Source organism: Didymella exigua (genome assembly GCF_010094145.1).
Source record: "Didymella exigua CBS 183.55 unplaced genomic scaffold M421scaffold_11, whole genome shotgun sequence".
Lineage (NCBI taxonomy): Eukaryota > Fungi > Ascomycota > Dothideomycetes > Pleosporales > Didymellaceae > Didymella > Didymella exigua.
In genome coordinates, this window is record NW_022984785.1 from 182,102 (window position 1) to 200,081 (window position 17,980).

The 17,980-nt window shown below is 58.4% G+C and overlaps 9 protein-coding genes across 9 annotated transcripts; 4 read left to right on the forward strand and 5 right to left on the reverse strand.

Annotated features, from left to right (window-relative positions):
• The first annotated feature begins 4 nt into the window (after nt 1-4).
• On the forward strand, nt 5-1,780 carry M421DRAFT_134645 (uncharacterized protein). Its single transcript, XM_033587407.1, has 2 exons — nt 5-479; nt 530-1,780. The coding sequence occupies exons 1-2, from the start codon at nt 125-127 to the stop codon at nt 1,429-1,431; spliced, it is 1,257 nt and encodes a 418-aa protein (XP_033449471.1). The 5' UTR covers nt 5-124; the 3' UTR covers nt 1,432-1,780.
• Nucleotides 1,471-1,836, reverse strand: M421DRAFT_134664 (uncharacterized protein). The gene has a single exon (XM_033587409.1). The coding sequence runs from the start codon at nt 1,719-1,721 to the stop codon at nt 1,509-1,511; it is 213 nt and encodes a 70-aa protein (XP_033449472.1). The 5' UTR covers nt 1,722-1,836; the 3' UTR covers nt 1,471-1,508.
• M421DRAFT_134652 (acetyl-CoA synthetase-like protein) lies at nt 1,782-3,914 on the forward strand. Its single transcript, XM_033587408.1, has 3 exons — nt 1,782-1,966; nt 2,062-2,634; nt 2,687-3,914. Exons 1-3 carry the CDS (start codon nt 1,867-1,869, stop codon nt 3,736-3,738), a joined length of 1,725 nt encoding a protein of 574 aa, XP_033449473.1. The 5' UTR covers nt 1,782-1,866; the 3' UTR covers nt 3,739-3,914.
• Nucleotides 3,915-6,628, reverse strand: M421DRAFT_134642 (uncharacterized protein). The gene has a single exon (XM_033587406.1). It carries the CDS (start codon nt 6,266-6,268, stop codon nt 4,091-4,093), a length of 2,178 nt encoding a protein of 725 aa, XP_033449474.1. The 5' UTR covers nt 6,269-6,628; the 3' UTR covers nt 3,915-4,090.
• A 302-nt stretch (nt 6,629-6,930) lies between these two features.
• On the reverse strand, nt 6,931-7,687 carry M421DRAFT_61000 (mitochondrial co-chaperone GrpE; the record flags this gene model as incomplete). Its single annotated transcript, XM_033595836.1, has 2 exons — nt 6,931-7,365; nt 7,457-7,687. The coding sequence occupies 2 exons, from the start codon at nt 7,685-7,687 to the stop codon at nt 6,931-6,933; spliced, it is 666 nt and encodes a 221-aa protein (XP_033449475.1).
• Nucleotides 7,688-7,864: 177 nt separating this feature from the next.
• Nucleotides 7,865-10,381, forward strand: M421DRAFT_419747 (DUF453-domain-containing protein). The gene has a single exon (XM_033592237.1). The coding sequence runs from the start codon at nt 7,933-7,935 to the stop codon at nt 10,072-10,074; it is 2,142 nt and encodes a 713-aa protein (XP_033449476.1). The 5' UTR covers nt 7,865-7,932; the 3' UTR covers nt 10,075-10,381.
• M421DRAFT_134671 (uncharacterized protein) lies at nt 9,980-11,680 on the forward strand. Its single transcript, XM_033587410.1, has one exon. The coding sequence runs from the start codon at nt 10,078-10,080 to the stop codon at nt 11,260-11,262; it is 1,185 nt and encodes a 394-aa protein (XP_033449477.1). The 5' UTR covers nt 9,980-10,077; the 3' UTR covers nt 11,263-11,680.
• A 711-nt stretch (nt 11,681-12,391) lies between these two features.
• On the reverse strand, nt 12,392-13,847 carry M421DRAFT_4397 (ribose-phosphate pyrophosphokinase 4; the record flags this gene model as incomplete). The annotated part of the gene is made up of 5 exons (XM_033594642.1): nt 12,392-12,466; nt 12,519-12,876; nt 13,041-13,413; nt 13,465-13,556; nt 13,777-13,847. 5 exons carry the CDS (start codon nt 13,845-13,847, stop codon nt 12,392-12,394), a joined length of 969 nt encoding a protein of 322 aa, XP_033449478.1.
• Nucleotides 13,848-15,431: 1,584 nt separating this feature from the next.
• On the reverse strand, nt 15,432-17,238 carry M421DRAFT_60902 (uncharacterized protein; the record flags this gene model as incomplete). The annotated part of the gene is made up of 3 exons (XM_033595832.1): nt 15,432-15,896; nt 15,947-16,761; nt 16,809-17,238. The coding sequence occupies 3 exons, from the start codon at nt 17,236-17,238 to the stop codon at nt 15,432-15,434; spliced, it is 1,710 nt and encodes a 569-aa protein (XP_033449479.1).
• Nucleotides 17,239-17,980: the final 742 nt, after the last annotated feature.

Genomic DNA, 17,980 nt, shown 5'->3' on the forward strand with positions numbered 1-17,980 from the left:
GTTCAAAAGTTGAGGTTGACGTAGGTCGAACCTTTGTCCGTGCGTCACAGCCGCGCGCGGTCGCGTCTTCCCTCACTCCGTAACTCTCTTCCTTGAGACACAAGCTTCCGTGACTGCCTTCGAGATGTTCATCCCGAGAGCAGTCAGGCTCAAGGGCGTGAAGGAGTCAATAAGACCAAAAGTTTCGAAGCCATCGGCAGAATCCCAAACTGGCAAAGATAGTACCAACAGCAAAGATGGGCTTGTCGAAGCAACAAGCGACACAAGCATGAACTCACCTGCTCCTCAACAAGACACAGCTTCAGATGCACCAGCTCCCACTCGTGGCCCTCGATTTACTACCAAACCCATCACAGCAGAATACATTGCCCAATTAGCTGCTGGTATCGAGCTGATCTTCACAGATTACGCACATCAAGAAAATGAGCGCTCAAGATGGCTTAAGAACAGATACAGGGTAGTCGACGGCGAAGAGAACTGTACGTTGTATATCCCGGACATGCTGTGCCTGGGAGCTAATTGGGATTAGACATCCATCTTACAGCAATCCTCCAACATCCATACATCTCGAAGCTGAAGCCGGAAGCGACTCAGATCCTCCTCAAGCAGGCCCTACATGATCATCCCTCTGGAATCCTCGAGCTCTCACGAAATAAATACTACGTCCGCCGCCGACCGTCTACGAACCCTCTACCCTTCGTTCCAAAGGATTCGTTTGAGATTGTAGACGATGATGGGCTGAGCTTCTGGGACCAACGTACCATCTATGTAGAGCCGCATCTACACAACATATGTCCGACCCCAGCAAGAGTAGCGCAGTGGCTCACAGAACACGGTCAGCTGAAGCAAAAGTGGCTTCCTATCCAGGCGGTGCACACGCTCTGGAACAGCTGCGCATTCGTTGTACTAAGTGGCAACGTGATGCATGAGGGGGCATGGAACAAATGGAGGGAAGCCGGCAAACCAGAGGACTGGAAGATCATGACCAAGGTCGAACACACAAGACGCACTGCCGAGTATCGGGCGTTACTCGAGCAAGAGAATCCCAGAGGCATGCGCAGAAATCAGGAGGACGACAGCAAGCTCCCGCCCATTGCACGATCCGCAACGCTCCCAATGGCGTTTGAGCCGCTGCCCAAGGATACAGCTGTCAAATCCGAAGGCAAGAAGAAGCGGAAGCGGCGCAAGCCTGGGAAAGCTGGCGATGAGACTGTGAATGTTGAGCAAGCCAAGATTACAAGAGCCCAGGGAGCAAGCAACGAGCCCGACGCAGGTATGGCCGACGCATCAGAGGAGCAGCCACATGCCGCTGAGCCAGCTACAAGCAAGAAGAAGCGCAAGAGGAGGAAGAGCGGCAGAGCAAATGATGTTGATGATACTGTCGCAGCACCTGCCAAAGATGACAGCCCCAGAAAGAAGCGCCGCCGGTGACCCATGTCCACTGGGTGGCAAACCCAGCATGGCCTCACGAGAGTTTCGGATCACATCAAATCCTCCGAACAGACGGATCAATGTTCCCGCTGAGCCTCACAGAGGCGCACGCTAACCCCAGATTTACCCCGCTTACTCGACGACCCTGACTTCACCCGAGTTACTGTACCGACGATCGCCTGTAGTACTCCGATTACCGGGGTAACGCGTCGACAGCTCCAAAGCTGAGGAGCCGAGGAACCTTGAGTCGACGCGAAGGACAGTCGTAGCCGGTCGATCCGCCAGCTCATATAGACAGACGCGCTCAAGACCACAATACATTCACTGCCGAGAAGCTCAACTGACCATTTCTGTCCCTTGCTCTGAACCTATGCATAGGTTCTGTAATTCGTACACTACAATACAGCGCTCTGCATTGAAGCTCACACGACCAGCATGACGACGACAATCGTCGACAGAACGCCAGAAGGCATCATCTACCGCGCCGCAAAGACATTGCCTCTCCCGGACCTCGACATCCTCACGCTCCTCTTTGGTAGGTTCGACGTAACACAGCGGTCACACATGCAACAGTCCAATCCGCGCGCCACACAGGTCCAGTCTGCCACAACTGCATACTGATTTGAACAGACTCAGAGCACTCGCTCGCAAAGGAAGACACACCAATCCATATCTCGGCCGCCGATCCGTCTCTACGGGTCACCGTCTCCAGCTGCCGGGCCCTCGCACAGTCGACTTCCGCCGCGCTGCGCAAACACTTCAACATCGGCGCTCATGGGCCAGGGAAGGACATCGTGTCCATAGTTTCAAACGGGCACTACCTGCTGCCGACGCTCTTCTACGGCATCATCGGTGCAGGCGGCGTCTTCAGCGCGGCGAGCGCGGCGGGCACGGTGGGCGAGCTGAGCAAGCAGATCGTCCAGGCTGAGAGCAAGATAGTGGTGACGTGCGAGGCGACGAGGGAGACTGCGGTGCGAGCAGCGGAGCAGGCAGGGTGGGGACAGGGTGGTGGGGGACGCGTGATCGTCATGAGCGAGGGTGCATCGTGGACGCTCAAGGCCGTGCAGGGCGACGGAAGTCTGGGCCCCAACCTGGTCGACGAGAGGGAAAAGCTGGAGTGGCAGCGCATCACCGACCGCGCCGTGCTGGAGAACAGCCTCGTGATCCTCATCTACAGCTCGGGCACCACGGGGCTGCCCAAAGGTACGTCTTGCTCCCCGCACACTGTTCCCGGTTGGCCGTCTAACCCGCCCAGGCGTCAAGCTCTCCCACGCCAATCTCGTCGCCGAAACCATGATTCCCGGGAACGTGCTCAAATCCTGGCTGACGGCTCGCAACGCGGAGCCCAACCGGCCCAAATTCGAGTACAGCACCATTGCCCACTTGCCCGTCGCCCACATCGCAGGCATCCAGGGCTACCTGCTCAACCCGTTCTACATGGGCGGATCCGTGCACTGGATGCCGCGCTTCGACTTTGCCCAGTTCCTCACCTACAGCGTGAAGTACCGACTCTCGTACCTCTTCAGCGTGCCGCCCATCTGGGTGCTCATCGCCAAGAGCCCCGTCGTGACGGACCAGTTCAGGCTGCTTGAGGTCGCCGTCAGCGGCGCAGCGCCACTGGGGAAGGAGCTGCAGCTTGCCGCGTCGGCCAAGGCGGGCGGGCCCGAGTGCTTCATCAGCCAGACGTGGGGGCTGAGCGAGACGACGGGCATGGCGACGATGCTGCCGCTGGATACGCGGGACGACACGGGCTCGGTGTCGTCGCTGCTGCCGAACATGGCGGCGCGGCTCGTCGACGACGCCGGGCGCGACGTCGAGCCCGGGGCGCCGGGAGAGGTGCTGATCAAGGGCCCCGTGGTGTGCAAGGGGTACTACCGCAACGACGCGGCCAATGCGGAAGCGTTCACGGGCGACTGGTTCTACACGGGCGACATTGCCGAGTTCAGGAACGGCATGTTCTACATTGTCGACCGCAAGAAGGAGCTGATCAAGTACAAGGGCCTGCAGGTTGCGCCGGCGGAGCTGGAGGCGCTGCTGCTGAGCCACGCGGACATTGGTGACGCGGCGGTCATCGGGGTGGATGCGGACGAGGGCACCAACGAGGTGCCGCGGGCGTATGTCGTGGCGGACCGGAGCAAGATCAGCGCGCAGGCGATTGCCGACTTTGTCAAGGCCAACGTGGCGAATCACAAGCAGCTGAGGGGCGGCGTGGTGTTCCTGGATGTGATCCCCAAGTCGCCGAGTGGGAAGATCTTGCGCAAGGACTTGAGGGTGCTGGCGAAGCGGGAGCAGGGTGCGAAGCTGTAGGGTTGTGTACCTACAACCACCCCGGAGCGAGGGACCGAGACGCTGTGTAAACAAAATTGACACGATGACCACTTCGATCGAAGCGTGCCACCTGCTTGAGAGCCTGTCGCACGTTGCATCCGACAGCCGGGGGCGTTGGAGCAGCACGGCGACGGAGAACCGGTCGACGGGCCTTGGAGACTCGGCAGCACGGCAGCACGGCAGCGAAGAGGGAGAGAAGAAGCGGGAGGGAAGAAGCGGGAGGGAAGAAGAAGGAGAGAAGAAGAAGGAGAAGAAGGAGAGAAGAAGAAGAAGAAGGAGAAGAAGAAGAAGAAGAAGAAGAAGAAGAGTCAGATTGTCATTTGTGTGTACATCAGAGCAGCGGCAGAGCATCATCAAAGCCAAAGTCGGCAAACAGGTCCGACCGCACAAATTCAAACGGGTCCAAGAGCTCGCCGTCGGATCCTAGATCAGACTCGCTCGCTCGACGGCGCGGGCTCTCGTGCGTCTCCCCCGCCGCGGCTCCTGGTCGCGCGCAAAGCACGTTCTGCCGCAGCGCGGTCAGCGTCTCCAGACACGCCTTGACGGGCGCGTACTGCGGCAGGTTCCGCGTCAGGATGGCGACGCAGCGCGTCCACGCCTGCTGCCAGGCCTGCTCGCCGAGGACATGGAAGACGGGAGGACATGCGCGGGCGAGCAGGACGACCATGGCTGCGGTGCGCGTGTAGAAGACGTTGTACCACCAGGCGCCGGTAGCGTCTGTGGCCGAGTACTCGTTGATGGCGGCGATGAGGTCGAGCGCGGTCTGGAGCGGTTCTGGATAGGATTCGGTGCTCGTCGCTATCCCGTCCGGGCCATGTCCGGATTGGTGTCGGCGGCAGAAGGTTAGATAGGACGGCCGGAACAGCAGGATGCGCGCGTGCAGGAAGCGGACGTGCAGGACGTGCGATTGCCGCTCGAAAAGGCCCGCAGCTTTGTCGCCTCCTGTCGGTTGCCGCTCGACAAGGCCCGCAGCTTTGTCGTCTCCTGTCGATTGCCGCCATTTCAGAGCCGCTGGGAGGTTCTCGGCCAAGTAGGCAAGCTCCTCGTTGAGCTCCATGGTCACGTCCTTGTTTCGTTCTTCTTCTGCAGCCCCCATGTTCTCAGAGTGCTCGTCGTTGCTCCTGTAGACGTTCAGGAGAATGCGGCCGACGATCCGATATAGCTTGACGGTCTCCGTGAAGAAGTCGATTGACGACGGGTTGGTATTGCTGGCGGCCAAAATGGGAACGTCTTCTTCTCCCGACTCGAGGGGTCTCGGCAAGCTTCGCGCTTTCGATCCGAGGAGCATGGCTGGGCGGCCAAGCGTCATGCTCACGACAATGTCCAGAGTCACACACCCATGCCAGACGCGTCTCCTCATCTCATGCTCATCTGGGGTGAGGGCGCGTTGGCCAGGGAGAGCCTTGTCAATGTGTAAGTCAAGGCCTTGGGCAAGCCGGCATGCCAGACCGATCGCGGTCCAGCATTTGCTCGGCCAGTTGGTCGACTGAAAGTATTGCGTGAGCAGCAGTAGCGTCTGGACGAGCGCTAGACTGCCTTGATCGAAGAGGTCCATTTTCAGCAGGTCCTTGGACTTTGCCAGACAGGCCGACGACAGCCGCTCCTTTTCGCCGAGTGGCAGGTCAGAGAACTGCATACCAAGGGCCAATGCTGCGTTGAGCGCGCAATGGAAGACGGGCGACGACGGCCCGGCTGCAGCGCCGAGTCCCAGCGCTGACGATGGTCGGTAGTGCAGATGGTGCTGCGCCGTAGGCCTCCACAGGTCTTGGTAGGCTTGTTCAAACGAGCGCCTGTGCAGGACCGGATAGAGAAGATGCACGCGGTCCCAGTACAGCTGCATCAGACGGTCAGCGAGCTCTCTGGGCAGGAGCGAAAAGTTCTCGGGCGCCGTGTAGGGCGCTGTGGGGGGGGCTGAAAGCGGGACCATCAACGCTGGATCGATGGGAATCTCCCGTGTTGTGGAGTCGTTGTCCTTTTGGAGGGTCAACGCTGGATCGATGGGAATCTCCCGTGTTGTGGAGTTGTTGTCCTTTTCGAGAATGGACCCGTACACCTGCCGCGTGAAGCCATGTGCAGACGAGCTGCCATAGAACGGCTGGCCGTCCACGGGAAGCTGCTCGAGCGCGGCATCTCCGCCCATGGCATCCACGGGTCCCAGCTCTGCCGAGGGCGGCCCATAGTCGGGGAACAGTCTTGGGTCAATGTTGCTGGAATCCGGGAGGGACGGTGCTGTTGGCGGTGGTGCGATTGGGGCCGTCGACAGTCTGAGGATGGTGTTGCGTGCGTTGTTCAGCTCTTGCTCCAGCTGGGACACGCGGTTGACCAGTGAGTCGACATATGCATTGGCGCTTTTGACGTCGGGAGCTGCGTGGTAGATGCACTGTTGGTTGCGTTTCAAGCAGGCTTCACAGCTGGGCTTGTGGCCATCGCAGCGAATCTTTCGACTTCGACAGGGTTCGCACGCGGTGGTGGTCTTGAGCTTTTGGCGCTTTGGTAGTGGCTCTGACATTGATGCTCTCGAGGCTGCGCGTCTTGACGCTCTCGAGGCTGCGCGTTCTGGCGTGGCGTCTTGACGATGCTCTCGAGGCTGCGCGTCCTGGCGTGCGCCTTGATGATGCTGTTTTTGAGATTTCGCCTTCTGGCGTGGTGTCTTGATGATGCTGTTTTTGAGATTTCGCCTTCTGACGTGGTGCTTTGATGATGCTGTTTTTGAGATTCCGCGTCAAGGATTGTGGTGCTTTGAAGATGCTGTTCCGTTGCGTGTTCTGGTGCTTTGATGATGCTGCTCGAGGTTACGCGTTCTGGTGGTGCGCTAGTGTAATCAATTGAAGGAAAGCACAATCGCACTGGAATGAGCGAGGCAAACTAGCACGTTGAGCATGTCATGGCGCGTCGAGTGGTGTGCAATATTTGCATTCATGAGTCCATCTATCGTAGCAAGCTTCTCCGTCGTGACTAATATTACAATGTGTGCTGCCAACTTTTTGGATGCGTGAGGGGGGAATATACAGAGACGAGCCAAACAACGCCGTGCCCAATGTGTCGTGCCGATACTCGTACAGGCGTAGGGTGTTGGGTCAGATTAACACTACAGATGCGAGACCAAGCTATGGAAAAAAGCCACGGAAAAAAGCCACGGAAAAAAGCCATGGAAAAAAGCCAGCGTGGTGCCTAGGCGTTCTTGACGACGCCGACCTTGGCGGGCCGCAGCACGCGGCCGTTGAGGTAGAAGCCCTTTTGCTGGGTGAAGAAGACGGTGCCGTCCTCCTTGCCTGGCTGCGGGGCCATGAAGACGGCCTCGTGGACGTTGGGGTCAAACTTCTCGCTGGCCTCGGCCGGGTCGAAGCGCTCGAGGCCGTGCTTCTTGAGCGTGTTGATCAGGATGCCGTCGGTCATCTTGACGCCCTCGTGCAGCGCGGTCAGGTCCTGGTTGTCGCCCTTGAGCTTCTCGGGGGCCACGGTCGAGAGCGCGCGGTCGAGGTTGTCGACCGACTCGACGAGGTCGCGGGCGAAGCGCTGGATGGCAAAGTCCTTGGCCGCCTTTGTCTCGCGGGCCGTGCGCTCCTGGAGGTTGCGGAAGTCGGCGACGGAGCGGAGGTACTTGTCCTGCAGGCCGTGTCAGTGCTGGGTCGGGTCGGCCGTCGGGCGCAGGGCGCGAGGCGTGCGACGCGAGGCGTGAGACGCGAGGGCAGCCCACCTTGAGCTCGACAATCTCCCTGTCCTTCTTCTCCATCTGCTCCTTGCACTGCGCCGCCTCGTCCTTGGGCGCGTCCTCGTTCTTGTCAGCCGCCTCGCCCGCGTTGGCGGCGGGCGCCGCCGCGTCCGAGTACCATCGGACGGCGGGCGCCGCGGCTCGTGTGCTTGCGACGCGCTGTCTGCTGGGCGCGACGGCCGGTCTCGAGGCGCGGAGGAGGGCTCTCTGGAACATTGCGGGGCGAAATGTCGGCAGGGCGATGGGACGAGGGTGGTGGAAGCTTGCGGCGTGTTGCTGTGTTGCTGTGTTGCTGTGTGGCGCCCGGAAAGAAAATGATTCCGCGGTCATCGCGGACAAGCACGCGCCACCCGCGCTGGCCTGGCGTCGCCTCGCCTCGCCTCGCCTCGGCTTGCCTGCATACGTCGCAGAAGCCGCCTCGAGCGTCGCCACGGCCCTCGATACGTGATGCGTGATGCGTGATGCGCCCCTCGCAGTCCCTCGCCGTGCGCATCAAGGCCCACGTCGCCCGCCGCGACACCCCCAGGCCGACGTCGCTCCCCGTGCAGACGGCCGTGCCCGCGGCCTACTACCGCGGCGGCACCTCGCGCGCCGTCTTCTTCCAGCCGCAGCACCTCCCGCGCGACCGCGCGCAATGGCCGGCGCTGTTCGCGCAGACAATGGGCAGCGGCGACGGGTTCGGGCGCCAGCTGGACGGCATGGGCGCGGGCCTCTCCAGCCTCAGCAAGATCTGCCTCGTCGAGCCGCACGGCGCGCGCACGCCCGTCTCCAGGCAGGCGGTGGCCGACCGGGTGCGGCGGCAGACGGTCGACGGGGCGCGCCGTCTGCTCGCAGACGTCGGCGCGCGCGGCGAGCCCGTCGGCGGCATTGACGTCGACTACACGTTTGTCGGGCTGGGCATCCAGGACGCCGTCGTCGACGTGGCCGGCAACTGCGGCAACATGAGCAGCGCGGTCGGCCCCTACGCGTACAACGCCGGGCTGCTGCCGCCGCGCGTCTACGCGCAGGGCAACGGGGCCGTCTCGGTGCGGATGCGCAACACAAACACCGGCACAATCATCACCGCCACGTTCGACGTGGCGGGCGGACAGGCCGCCGTCGCGGGCGACTACACCATGGACGGCGTGACGGGGCCTGGCGCGCGGGTCCGGCTGGACTTTGAGGCGCCGTACGGGAGCAAGACGGGCAAGGTGCTGCCGACGGGCAACAGGATCGACCGCATCCTGGAGCACAGAGTCAGCTGCGTCGACGGGGCGAACGCCTGCGTCTTTGTCCGCGCGGGCGACGTCGGCGTCGACGGGACCATCCTCCCCGACGAGTTCGACAAGCTGGCAGAGAAGCTCGCGCTCCTCGAGCGCATACGGCGAGCCGCCGCCGTGGCCATGGGCATCGCGCCCGCCGAAGACGCCGTCCCGCGCACCGTCCCCAAGATCGGCCTCATCTCCATGTCGTCGGAGCACGCGACGCTCGGCGGCCGCACCCTGCAGACGGCGCAGACGGATGTCGTGGTCCGCTTCCTCTCCGACACGCAGCCGCACCGCGCGATTCCGCTCACGGCTGCGCTGACGACTGCCGTCGCAGCTCGCATTCCCGGCACGCTCGTCGAGCAGACACTCGCGCCCGACCCCGTCGCGCACGGCGCCATCACGATTGGCCACGCAAGCGGGACGCTGCAGGTCGACGCCACCATGGACGACACGGACAAGACCTTGCCCGTGAGCGGGACGGTGTTTAGGACAGCGAAGCGCCTGTTTGAGGGGTCCTCGTTCTGGCTCGACCACTCGCCCGCTGCCCCGGCAACAGAAGCGTCTCGCAGCGCGCAGGGAACGTACAGAACGCAGGGAACGTACAGAACGCAGGGAACGCAGGGAGCGCAGGGAACACAGAGAACGCACGGAACGCACGGAACGCACTCCCTGGGCATGGCCTTTGTTCTGGAAAGCCGCGGACAGTCTACAGCAGCCCTCTTCGCGGGAGAGGAGCTCACGCAAGAGGACGAGCCAGACGTCGAGGGCGTCGACGACCTCGACGACCTCGACGTCCCTGGGCTGTCTGTCGTGCGGAAATACTCGTCCGCCGACAAGCGACCTGACAAGCGACCTGACAAGCCCGCCGACGACGCAGATGCTGCCTCCAGAGACTGTGCCGCCGACGCAGATGCTACCCCCAGACACTGTGCCGCCGACGACCCCAGCCCCCGAGACCGTGCCGCCGCCGCGGTCAACACCACCGACGCCGCCAAGGGCCTCGAGTGGCACCGCTGGGCCAAGCAGACGGCCCAAGCCAAAAAAGGCCTGCGTCTCGCCGCAAAGAAGCGCGCGAAGAAGGACAGGCAGCTCGCCGCCGGCGTCCAGCCCACGACGCGCGCGGAGCTCGGCCTCGACAAGTGGGGCCGCCAGTACACGAGCATCAAGCACAGGGCCGACCGCCGCGCGAAGCGCAAGGCGGATGAGGCTGGCCGTGGTGAGGTTGAGCCGCATGTCCCGCGCCGGACAGAGGGCGAGGAGCTGGCTATCCGGGAAATGGTGCGGCGCGATCAGGCGAGGGAGAAGCGGTGGGCTGACGCCGCACGCTCGACTTCTCCGCCGGATGGGAAGGAATAGGGAATGGACTGGGAAATGGAAGCGAATAGGAAACGGAAAGGAATAGGGAGTGGAATGGAATGGGAAATGGAAGAGGAAATGGAAATGGAAAGGAAGAGGAAATGGAAATGGAAAGGAAGAGGAAATGGAAATGGAAAGGAACATGAAATGGAAAGGAAGAGGAAATGGAAAAGTAAATGTGGGATACACTGCAACTTCAGTCAGATTGGAATGCTTGACTACGCCTCATCGCCAGATTGGAATACTTGCCCGCCTCATCGCCAGACTGGAATACTTACCCACCTCATTGCTAGATTAGAATACTTGCCCACCCCATCGTCAGATTGGAATACTTACCCCATCGCCAGACTGGAATACTTACCCCATCGCCAGACTGGAACACTTGCCCACCTCATTGCTAGATTAGAATACTTGCCCACCCCATCGTCAGATTGGAATACTTACCCCATCGCCAGACTGGAATACTTGCCCCATCGCCAGACTGGAATACTTGCCCCATCGCCAGACTGGAATACTTGCCCAAGCCATCGCCGGACTGGAACACTTGCCCACCCCATCGCCAGACTGGAATGCTTGCCCACGCCTCATCGTCCCACTCACCCGCCACCCCACGCTGCAAAGCACTGCGACCATCGCACATCGTCCACGCCAACACCACATCGCTACAGCCTCACACATGCAGCCCACCTCGCGGCACATCATCCCGGACCCTGGACCCCGGACGCAACCTCCGGTTCGACGTACTCGACTCGTCGTGCCTGCATCGGTCGGGCCTTCCCACCAAACCTTCCCTCAGCCACCAGAACCCAATGCACGACACCGCACCCCGTGCAACGCAGGGTTCGTTGTGACACATGCAGGGCACGGTGTTATGCGTGCGTGCGCGCGCATGTGGGCGATGAGGTGCTGCCGCTCACTGTGTTGCGTGGGCGACGAGGTGCTGCCGCTCACTGTGTTGCGTGGGCGATGAGGTGCTGCCGCTCACTGTGTTGCGCCACGGTTTCTCCCGCGCCATTCCAAATCCACGACCGGTTTGGAGCCACACGACCTGAGGGGTTCAAACCTTGTGGTCGCCAAGTCATCGAGCCTCATCTGGATCTACCGTGGACTGAGACCGTTGATGGTCTTGCCGGCGGCTTTGCGTGCATCTCGGACGGCGCTGCAACCCACGAGTCCAATACGTCATGATAATCTCGCGACGCAGGACTCGTGAGACTTTGGCCATGAGAGAAACATTGCCGCAGTCATGGGAAACGCATTTCTGCATCTGGCCCGCGCGAAACACCGGATCTGCGAGTGCGTATCTGATGCCGAGTGGGTCCTCTACGCAGGGCTGCACGAGCTTGGCCAAGTCACTGAAAGCTTGTGAACACTTCTGAACAGTAACATTGGTAACCATGGGTTCCTGGCTCTGTTTTGCGGCCAAGAAGTCATCGTGCAATCTCCGCGGTATTCCCACTCGCCCAGCAGCATCACGACGTTGACGAATCACGTGACACAGGGACGATATAGAGACTAGCAGGCAAACTTTCCATCATCGTCCGTGAGTCTTGCAGGGCCTAGAGACTCGAGATAGGTATAGAGTTCCCGTTTAGAGACTACACAAGCTTCTAGCAGGGGCACCGGATGGACAAGTCCGCCAATGTGTAAGAGCGCCTTTGTAGAGGCCGCGCGCACGGAACCAGAGCGTCTGGTAGACTTACTCGCGTAAACGATCTTCGTTCGTTCGCAGATCTCGGAATCGTATACATCTCGGAACCGTATGCATATGCAGTAAGGACTCCAACTTCCTATTGCACCCAAATACGACCACGGATGAATGAAGTTGGGCCACTTGCAAATACCATGAGGTGAGCCAAGTGGGACCCGGAACAATATTGGAACGATACTGAAAAAGCTGCAGCTGTAGGATATCGTCTAACGGCTTGGAGTGGACATGGTTGGTTTGACGACGGTATAAAGTTTGGCCCGGGCGGTCCATATCGTGACTAGTTACGTTAGCGCAATGCACTCACTTGCAAAACATGTGTCGCTTTGCCAAGAACGTCAGACCCTTTGACAGCGGGGCAGTTAGTGTCGTCTACAGCCTAGCGACAGATAAGATTTGGAACTTCGCAATCACTAATTCAGGCGTAGTGCCACAGCGTCTCATCCCTTTGACAGCAGTGGCATCACCATGTGGCGAACGATCGCAATCTCTCGGTATGCAGTAGCTCGTTGGACACATCAAGATAGCCTCAAAGTCGGTGTAGTTTTGACCCATACTCCTGAACGCCAGTAACGAATGAAAGCATATGCTCTTGGGGGTATACCGGATTTAGTCAACGGGCGCATGCTTGAAGAGGAAAGACACACTCTCGCCGTTGTGGGTACGTCGACACGCCTCGGCAAGCTGTAAAGTTGTCAGGCAACAAATCATCATCCATCATCACGTGCTTACTTACAGTGGGACTAATGTCGATCGTCTCTATGCGGTCGCAGAGCTCCTTCTTCTCTTCGTGAGGAACAGTGTTGGTCACAACAATCTTCTTGAGTCGGCTGCCGTTCAGAGACTCGATGGCGTTTCCACTCAGAATGCCGTGGGTGACAATGGCAATAGCGTCCTTGGCTCCACCTTGGTCGATCAAGACACTGGCGGCCTTGACGAGAGTTCCGCAGGTGTCCGCCATGTCATCCACTAGGATAGCAGTCTTGCCAGCGACCTCTCCGACAAGAGTCATTCTAGAGACCTCATTCGGACGTGTGCGCTCTTTGTGGATTAGCGCAAAGGGCAAGTTGAGACCGTCAGCGATAGAAGTCGCTCTGCGCCATCGTCAGCATTGCACGACCGGAAATAGTGGAGACTATGTCCGAGGCTGCAGCCACGTCCAAGTCACAACCTCTGTTGCAATGGATGGGCTGCGCCTTTTTCAGACTTGGACGAGCATGTTTCACACAAAACTGCCTTGTGAGCAGGAGAGCCTTACCTCTTTGCCCCTCCGGCATCAGGACTGACAATAACACAATTCTTTACGTCTAGGTTCTCGCGGATCCATCTCAGCGTGCTGGGCTCTGCGTAAAGATTGTCCACGGGCACGTTGAAGAAACCTTGGATTTGACTGGCGTGGAGGTCCATAGTAATCACGTGGTTGCATCCAGCAGTCTGGAGCATGTTGGCCATCAACTTGGCGGTGATGGGTGCACGGGACTTGTCCTTCTTGTCCTGGCGAGCGTATGGAAAGTTCGGCAGAACGGCAGTGATACGGCGTGCCGACGCAGTCTTGCAAGCGTTGATCATGATCAAAAGCTCCATGAGAGCATCGTTGATGTCGCCTGGTGGGGTAGATTGCAGGATGAACACTGTCGTATAATGAGCTCGGAGGGATCTTCACGATCTGCAGGTTTCCATACCATCCTCATCTCTGACGGATTCACCGATTGTAACGGAAGTTTCCTGATTTGAGTACTGAAGGACCAAGATTTTGGTGAGCTCGATACCGAGCCTAAATTAAGCTGTTAGTATTGTGCACGACCGAAGTGCTCGGAAACGAGCATGCTAAGACCAGCTCTCAGTGTTTCAAGTTTGAAAGTGAGAGTGGCAGCTGGTGTTCATGTGACCAGAATGCCTTTTTCGGCAAGCTGTCGAGCACATGTGCAGCCGAGTCGACGCAAATCCAGCCTGCCAACGAGCGCTTTGGGTCGTTCGGAACAGGCGAAACGTACCTGTCAGCAACCAGCTGGGCTAGCTGAGGATAGCTGTTGCCGGTAAGCAGCTTTATGCTGTTTGTCGCCATGGTGATGGTATGAGGTGAGTGTGCTGGTCTTGTCAGTAATTGTGTGTCGTTCCTGTCGAAACTTTTCGAGGTGGCCCGTGCGAGCGACACCGCCAAGCCACTCGCCGTCCTTTCCGCAAGCATGCAGGGTTCGGGCTCGTGCAGCCCACCACATTCACTCTTACCTATTACTCATTCTGGATTGGGCCTGATCAGCATGGGCGGCCTCATTCGTTCCTGAGCTCATTTCCACCCGTTGAGCGTCTGCGTCTCGAGACAGGGTTCTCCTGCGCAGAACTTCTGAAACGCGGCCTTGGGTTACCACCCTCCATGCCGACTTGGGTGTCTAGTGTCTTTTTCCTCTGTTGTGACTCTGAGTACCTACCTAGTTGATGGCCCTTGGACACCCCCACTGAGGCCTGTGCCCCTACTTTTGCTAGAACTATAGGGCCTTTTTGGGGGTGATTTGGCCTTGCGCACGACAAGACCACCAACAAAGGCTTTGCACTGACTAAGAACCACGCTAGACACCCGAGCCACATGGCGGGTGTAGCCTTCGCCAAGTGATATCGAACAATCGGCTTCTTCGTGCTCAACGCCGTCACGTTCTTAGCTCGGATGCGCACTTCCGTATTCCCATGCAAGCCAATGTCTGGCCAGGCCGAAAATTTGCAGCATCTTGATTCCTGATGCCGCACGGGAAGTCTTCTCAATCACAGCAAACGGCCAGGGTGAGGAGCAATGTGTGTTTGAACTAGTGCGCAGTGACCCAATGGCCCCGCACGGCTCTACGCATCTAGACATACGCACTCGGGGTTTGCAAACGACCCGACGCCGTTGAAACAGACTATAGCTGTGAAAGTCTACTTTTAGTCTCATGATGACCCCAACCGGTTCTTCCCTATTCTCGAAGAAGACGTTATCTTCGAGAGACGGGTACAGGCTACCGCTCTCGCCACATGCATCTAGCTCCGGCGTGATGTCGACAGCCGAAACAGCTCCTGGGAATGCTAAGTGCGCAACAGCGGATAACAACTGGAGCTTCATGTCTCCGAGTGGCTCAGTCAGTGCGAAAGGGGAGACACCGAGCCAGCGACTCGGTGCTTGGGTCGCTTGTGGCTGAGATTCAATCGCCACCTCATTTGCTTGAAACGCAGAAACTGCCATGGTATGCGGGGAATGTTTGTGAATTCTGAGGCTCATTGGAGCGTTACCGATCTATGCTACACCATGCTGCAGTACTCCTGCCGCTTCTGGATCTAATCCGCCCTGCCTGAAAAACGCCTGGAGATGCTCACCACCCGCTTTGCGAAAGAAGAGATGACGTATTGAAACCAAGTGCGACCCGGGTATCGGCTGAAATCAAGATAAAAGTGGGATGTCGTCGGCAAAGGCCGTGTGGAACCACACTGTCGCCAGATAACTCCACGGATGATGAATAAGGAATGGGAAAGAATGAAAATACAGGCCGTGATAGTGTCGTGGTAGAGTCGAGGGGCGGTGCGGTATTAGTGAAGTGCCACATAAGGCGTGCTGGTTTTGCTTCCGTGGTAGAGGAATATGGAAGGAGAGGCGGCATTGCAATTCAGAAGGGCTGTGCCAGGCTTAGCACTGTTGCTCGCACAGCTGGCCAATTGCCTTCTCGATGTCCGAGAAAAGGTTGAGAACATGACCGTCAGCGTAGATCCTGATCGACTCTGTCCTTTTCCGCTCTGCACGGGCTGGACTGTTCTCTGCTTTGACGGGGCTCCGGGGCGGAGTCGTCTCAGCAGCATCACCACGCATTGTAGGGCTAAGGACCAGAGCTGCAGCTACATGTTCTAGTAGCTTTTGTCGGAGACGCAAGCGTCGATTCTCGGACTGCTCTAGCTTGGCGATGAACTCATCGATGGAGTTGTCTAGCTCGGCGAGAGCTTCCTCCTGCTTGAGAAGGGATTCGCGGGAGAAAATGACAGTCTCGCCGCGTTTCAAATAAGAGATCATCCGGCTGTGAAGCTTTTGTCGCCCTGCTCGCAGAGACTTGTATGTCTTACGAAGGTAGTCGCAGCGTTCATCCAAGGCTCGAAGTTCCTGTATCGTGTCAGTGTATGTGAATTGAGAGCTGTGTTTGGTGGTCTTACCCTGGATAACGAGGCTACATCACCCTTGTTAAGGACTTCGAAGTTTCCGGCTTGTTCGTGTGCCTGCTTGTGAAGTGATTGTTGGTCCACATCGCTCATGCGCCTTGACGCCTCGGGTACACGCATGCCTCGGGGAAGCGTCCAGCTGTCAACCACCTGGCCAGCAGGACCAACAGATTCGGAGCAAGCTCGGCTGTGGGAGCTCTTGGAACGCTGAGCTGGACGACCACGGTCCATGATCGAGGATTCTGACATGTTGCGGCCGTGCGAGCCTCCTTGTGTGACCATGGGGTCCTGCTTCTCGATCTTTGGGGAGTCGCGTGGTGATGCTGTTCTGAAAGAGTACGATACTGCAGAGGAAGGGGTTTGTAGAAGTACCCCGGTATTTGGTGAGCGTCTGATATCTCCCGCACTGGCAGGGGTGGCTCCACCTGGTGCAGCAGATCCAGGGGTTGTGAGCGCGGTCCTGCTTGACTTGGAACCAAGTTTGAGTGGAGCAGGCGACCCATTGCGTTCAATAGCAGGCGATTTGGGTGGTACTTCAGGCGGCAACATCGGATTGGCGGTATCTACCTTGAGAGACGGTTTTGCGCCAGGGCTCAAGATCGGAGAGAGTGGCCTGCCGCTATTGCTGTCATGAAATGTAGTGGAGTAAGCGTGCTGTGTAAGGACGGGTGAGGGCCCTGTGACACAGGAGATCATTGCATCCCCAAAAGGACCAGCTCTCCAGGCTCTACCAGGGGCACTGTAGGACCGCTCGTGGCCAACTGTCTCGTACGATGGCCTGCGTAGAGGCGGTCTGCCTGGAATTGTGGCTTTCACATTGTGAGTTGTCGCCTTCAAAGTAGTTGCGATTGCTTACGAGAATCAATCGGTATCTCTTGCACCGTGGTCATCATGCCCGAAAGTTCGGGAACACTAACTTTTCTTCTCCTCGACATTGAACCTGAACGTTGCCAGAACGGAACAGTCTCTGCGGGAACAGCAGTATCGCTGAGTGATGTACCAGAACGGCCAACAGATAAAGCAGCCAGCTTGTCAGACGGCGATCCCACAGGACTCTTTGCTGACAGCCACAGTTGATATCTGGAGGTAGCTCGAGGCAGGTTGGAGTCTTTTGTAGCCTGGATATCTCTTAGCGACCAGGACCGGCGGGGCATTGGTTCATTGAGATTGAAGGAGGTTGTGTGCTTGTGGGCGGCACGTACGCTCATCCTGTAGGATGTTTCTTGGTTTATATAAACGGAAGTCCTAACAGCATCGGGCCGCATGCAGCTGGCGATGTGTGTCATGGTCGTCGTTTGAGGTTCCCGTGGCTCACTGTCTGAAGTGCAAGGTAGGTGAGACTTCGAAAGTGGGCTTGTCAAACATAAGGGCATTCCCTGCATGGCATCTGGCAAAGGCAATGCAGCGCCTTAAGTGTGGCTCCTCCAAACTGCTATTGATACATGCAGCGACAAGGAATCCCCTGCTACGGTCATGTACTTTAACAGCGATGCGTCTAGGCTGTCGGGGTCGCATCCTGATTTAGTCATGGTGGGCTTTGGTGTGAAACGTGAGCCGAACCTCCCATGTCTGGCGACTTCTGGGGAACGTCCAAGGCTATAACGTCACGAATAAGGACCAGGTGGATCTGCACATTGCGCATCACTGCACCTTCCTAGCCAGCCCGCTTCTGGCATGCTCCCATCTTTATGCCACGTTCTTGGTGAATAGCATAGTGTTGATCTGCAGGACGATGGGGAAGCGCCCTCGAGAGTTCGCTCTAGCGCATCATGTCGAGCACATGACGCAGCAGAGTTCCATCACAATTCCTGACAGCACCGGCGCTGTCGATGGCGGAATACTCCTCAGAACCGGGGCCGTTTAGCTAAACCGGCAGGAAAGCCGATTAATTGTATGCCACGCGTGGACGGTTAGGCGGAAGGAGCACAGCTCATCGTGAGGTTGGTTTCACCTAGCAGAGTGGGCGAGGCAGTCTGTTGGTATCTCCTGAAGTCGCCAAGACGATAGCTGCGCGAGCGTTGCTGATAC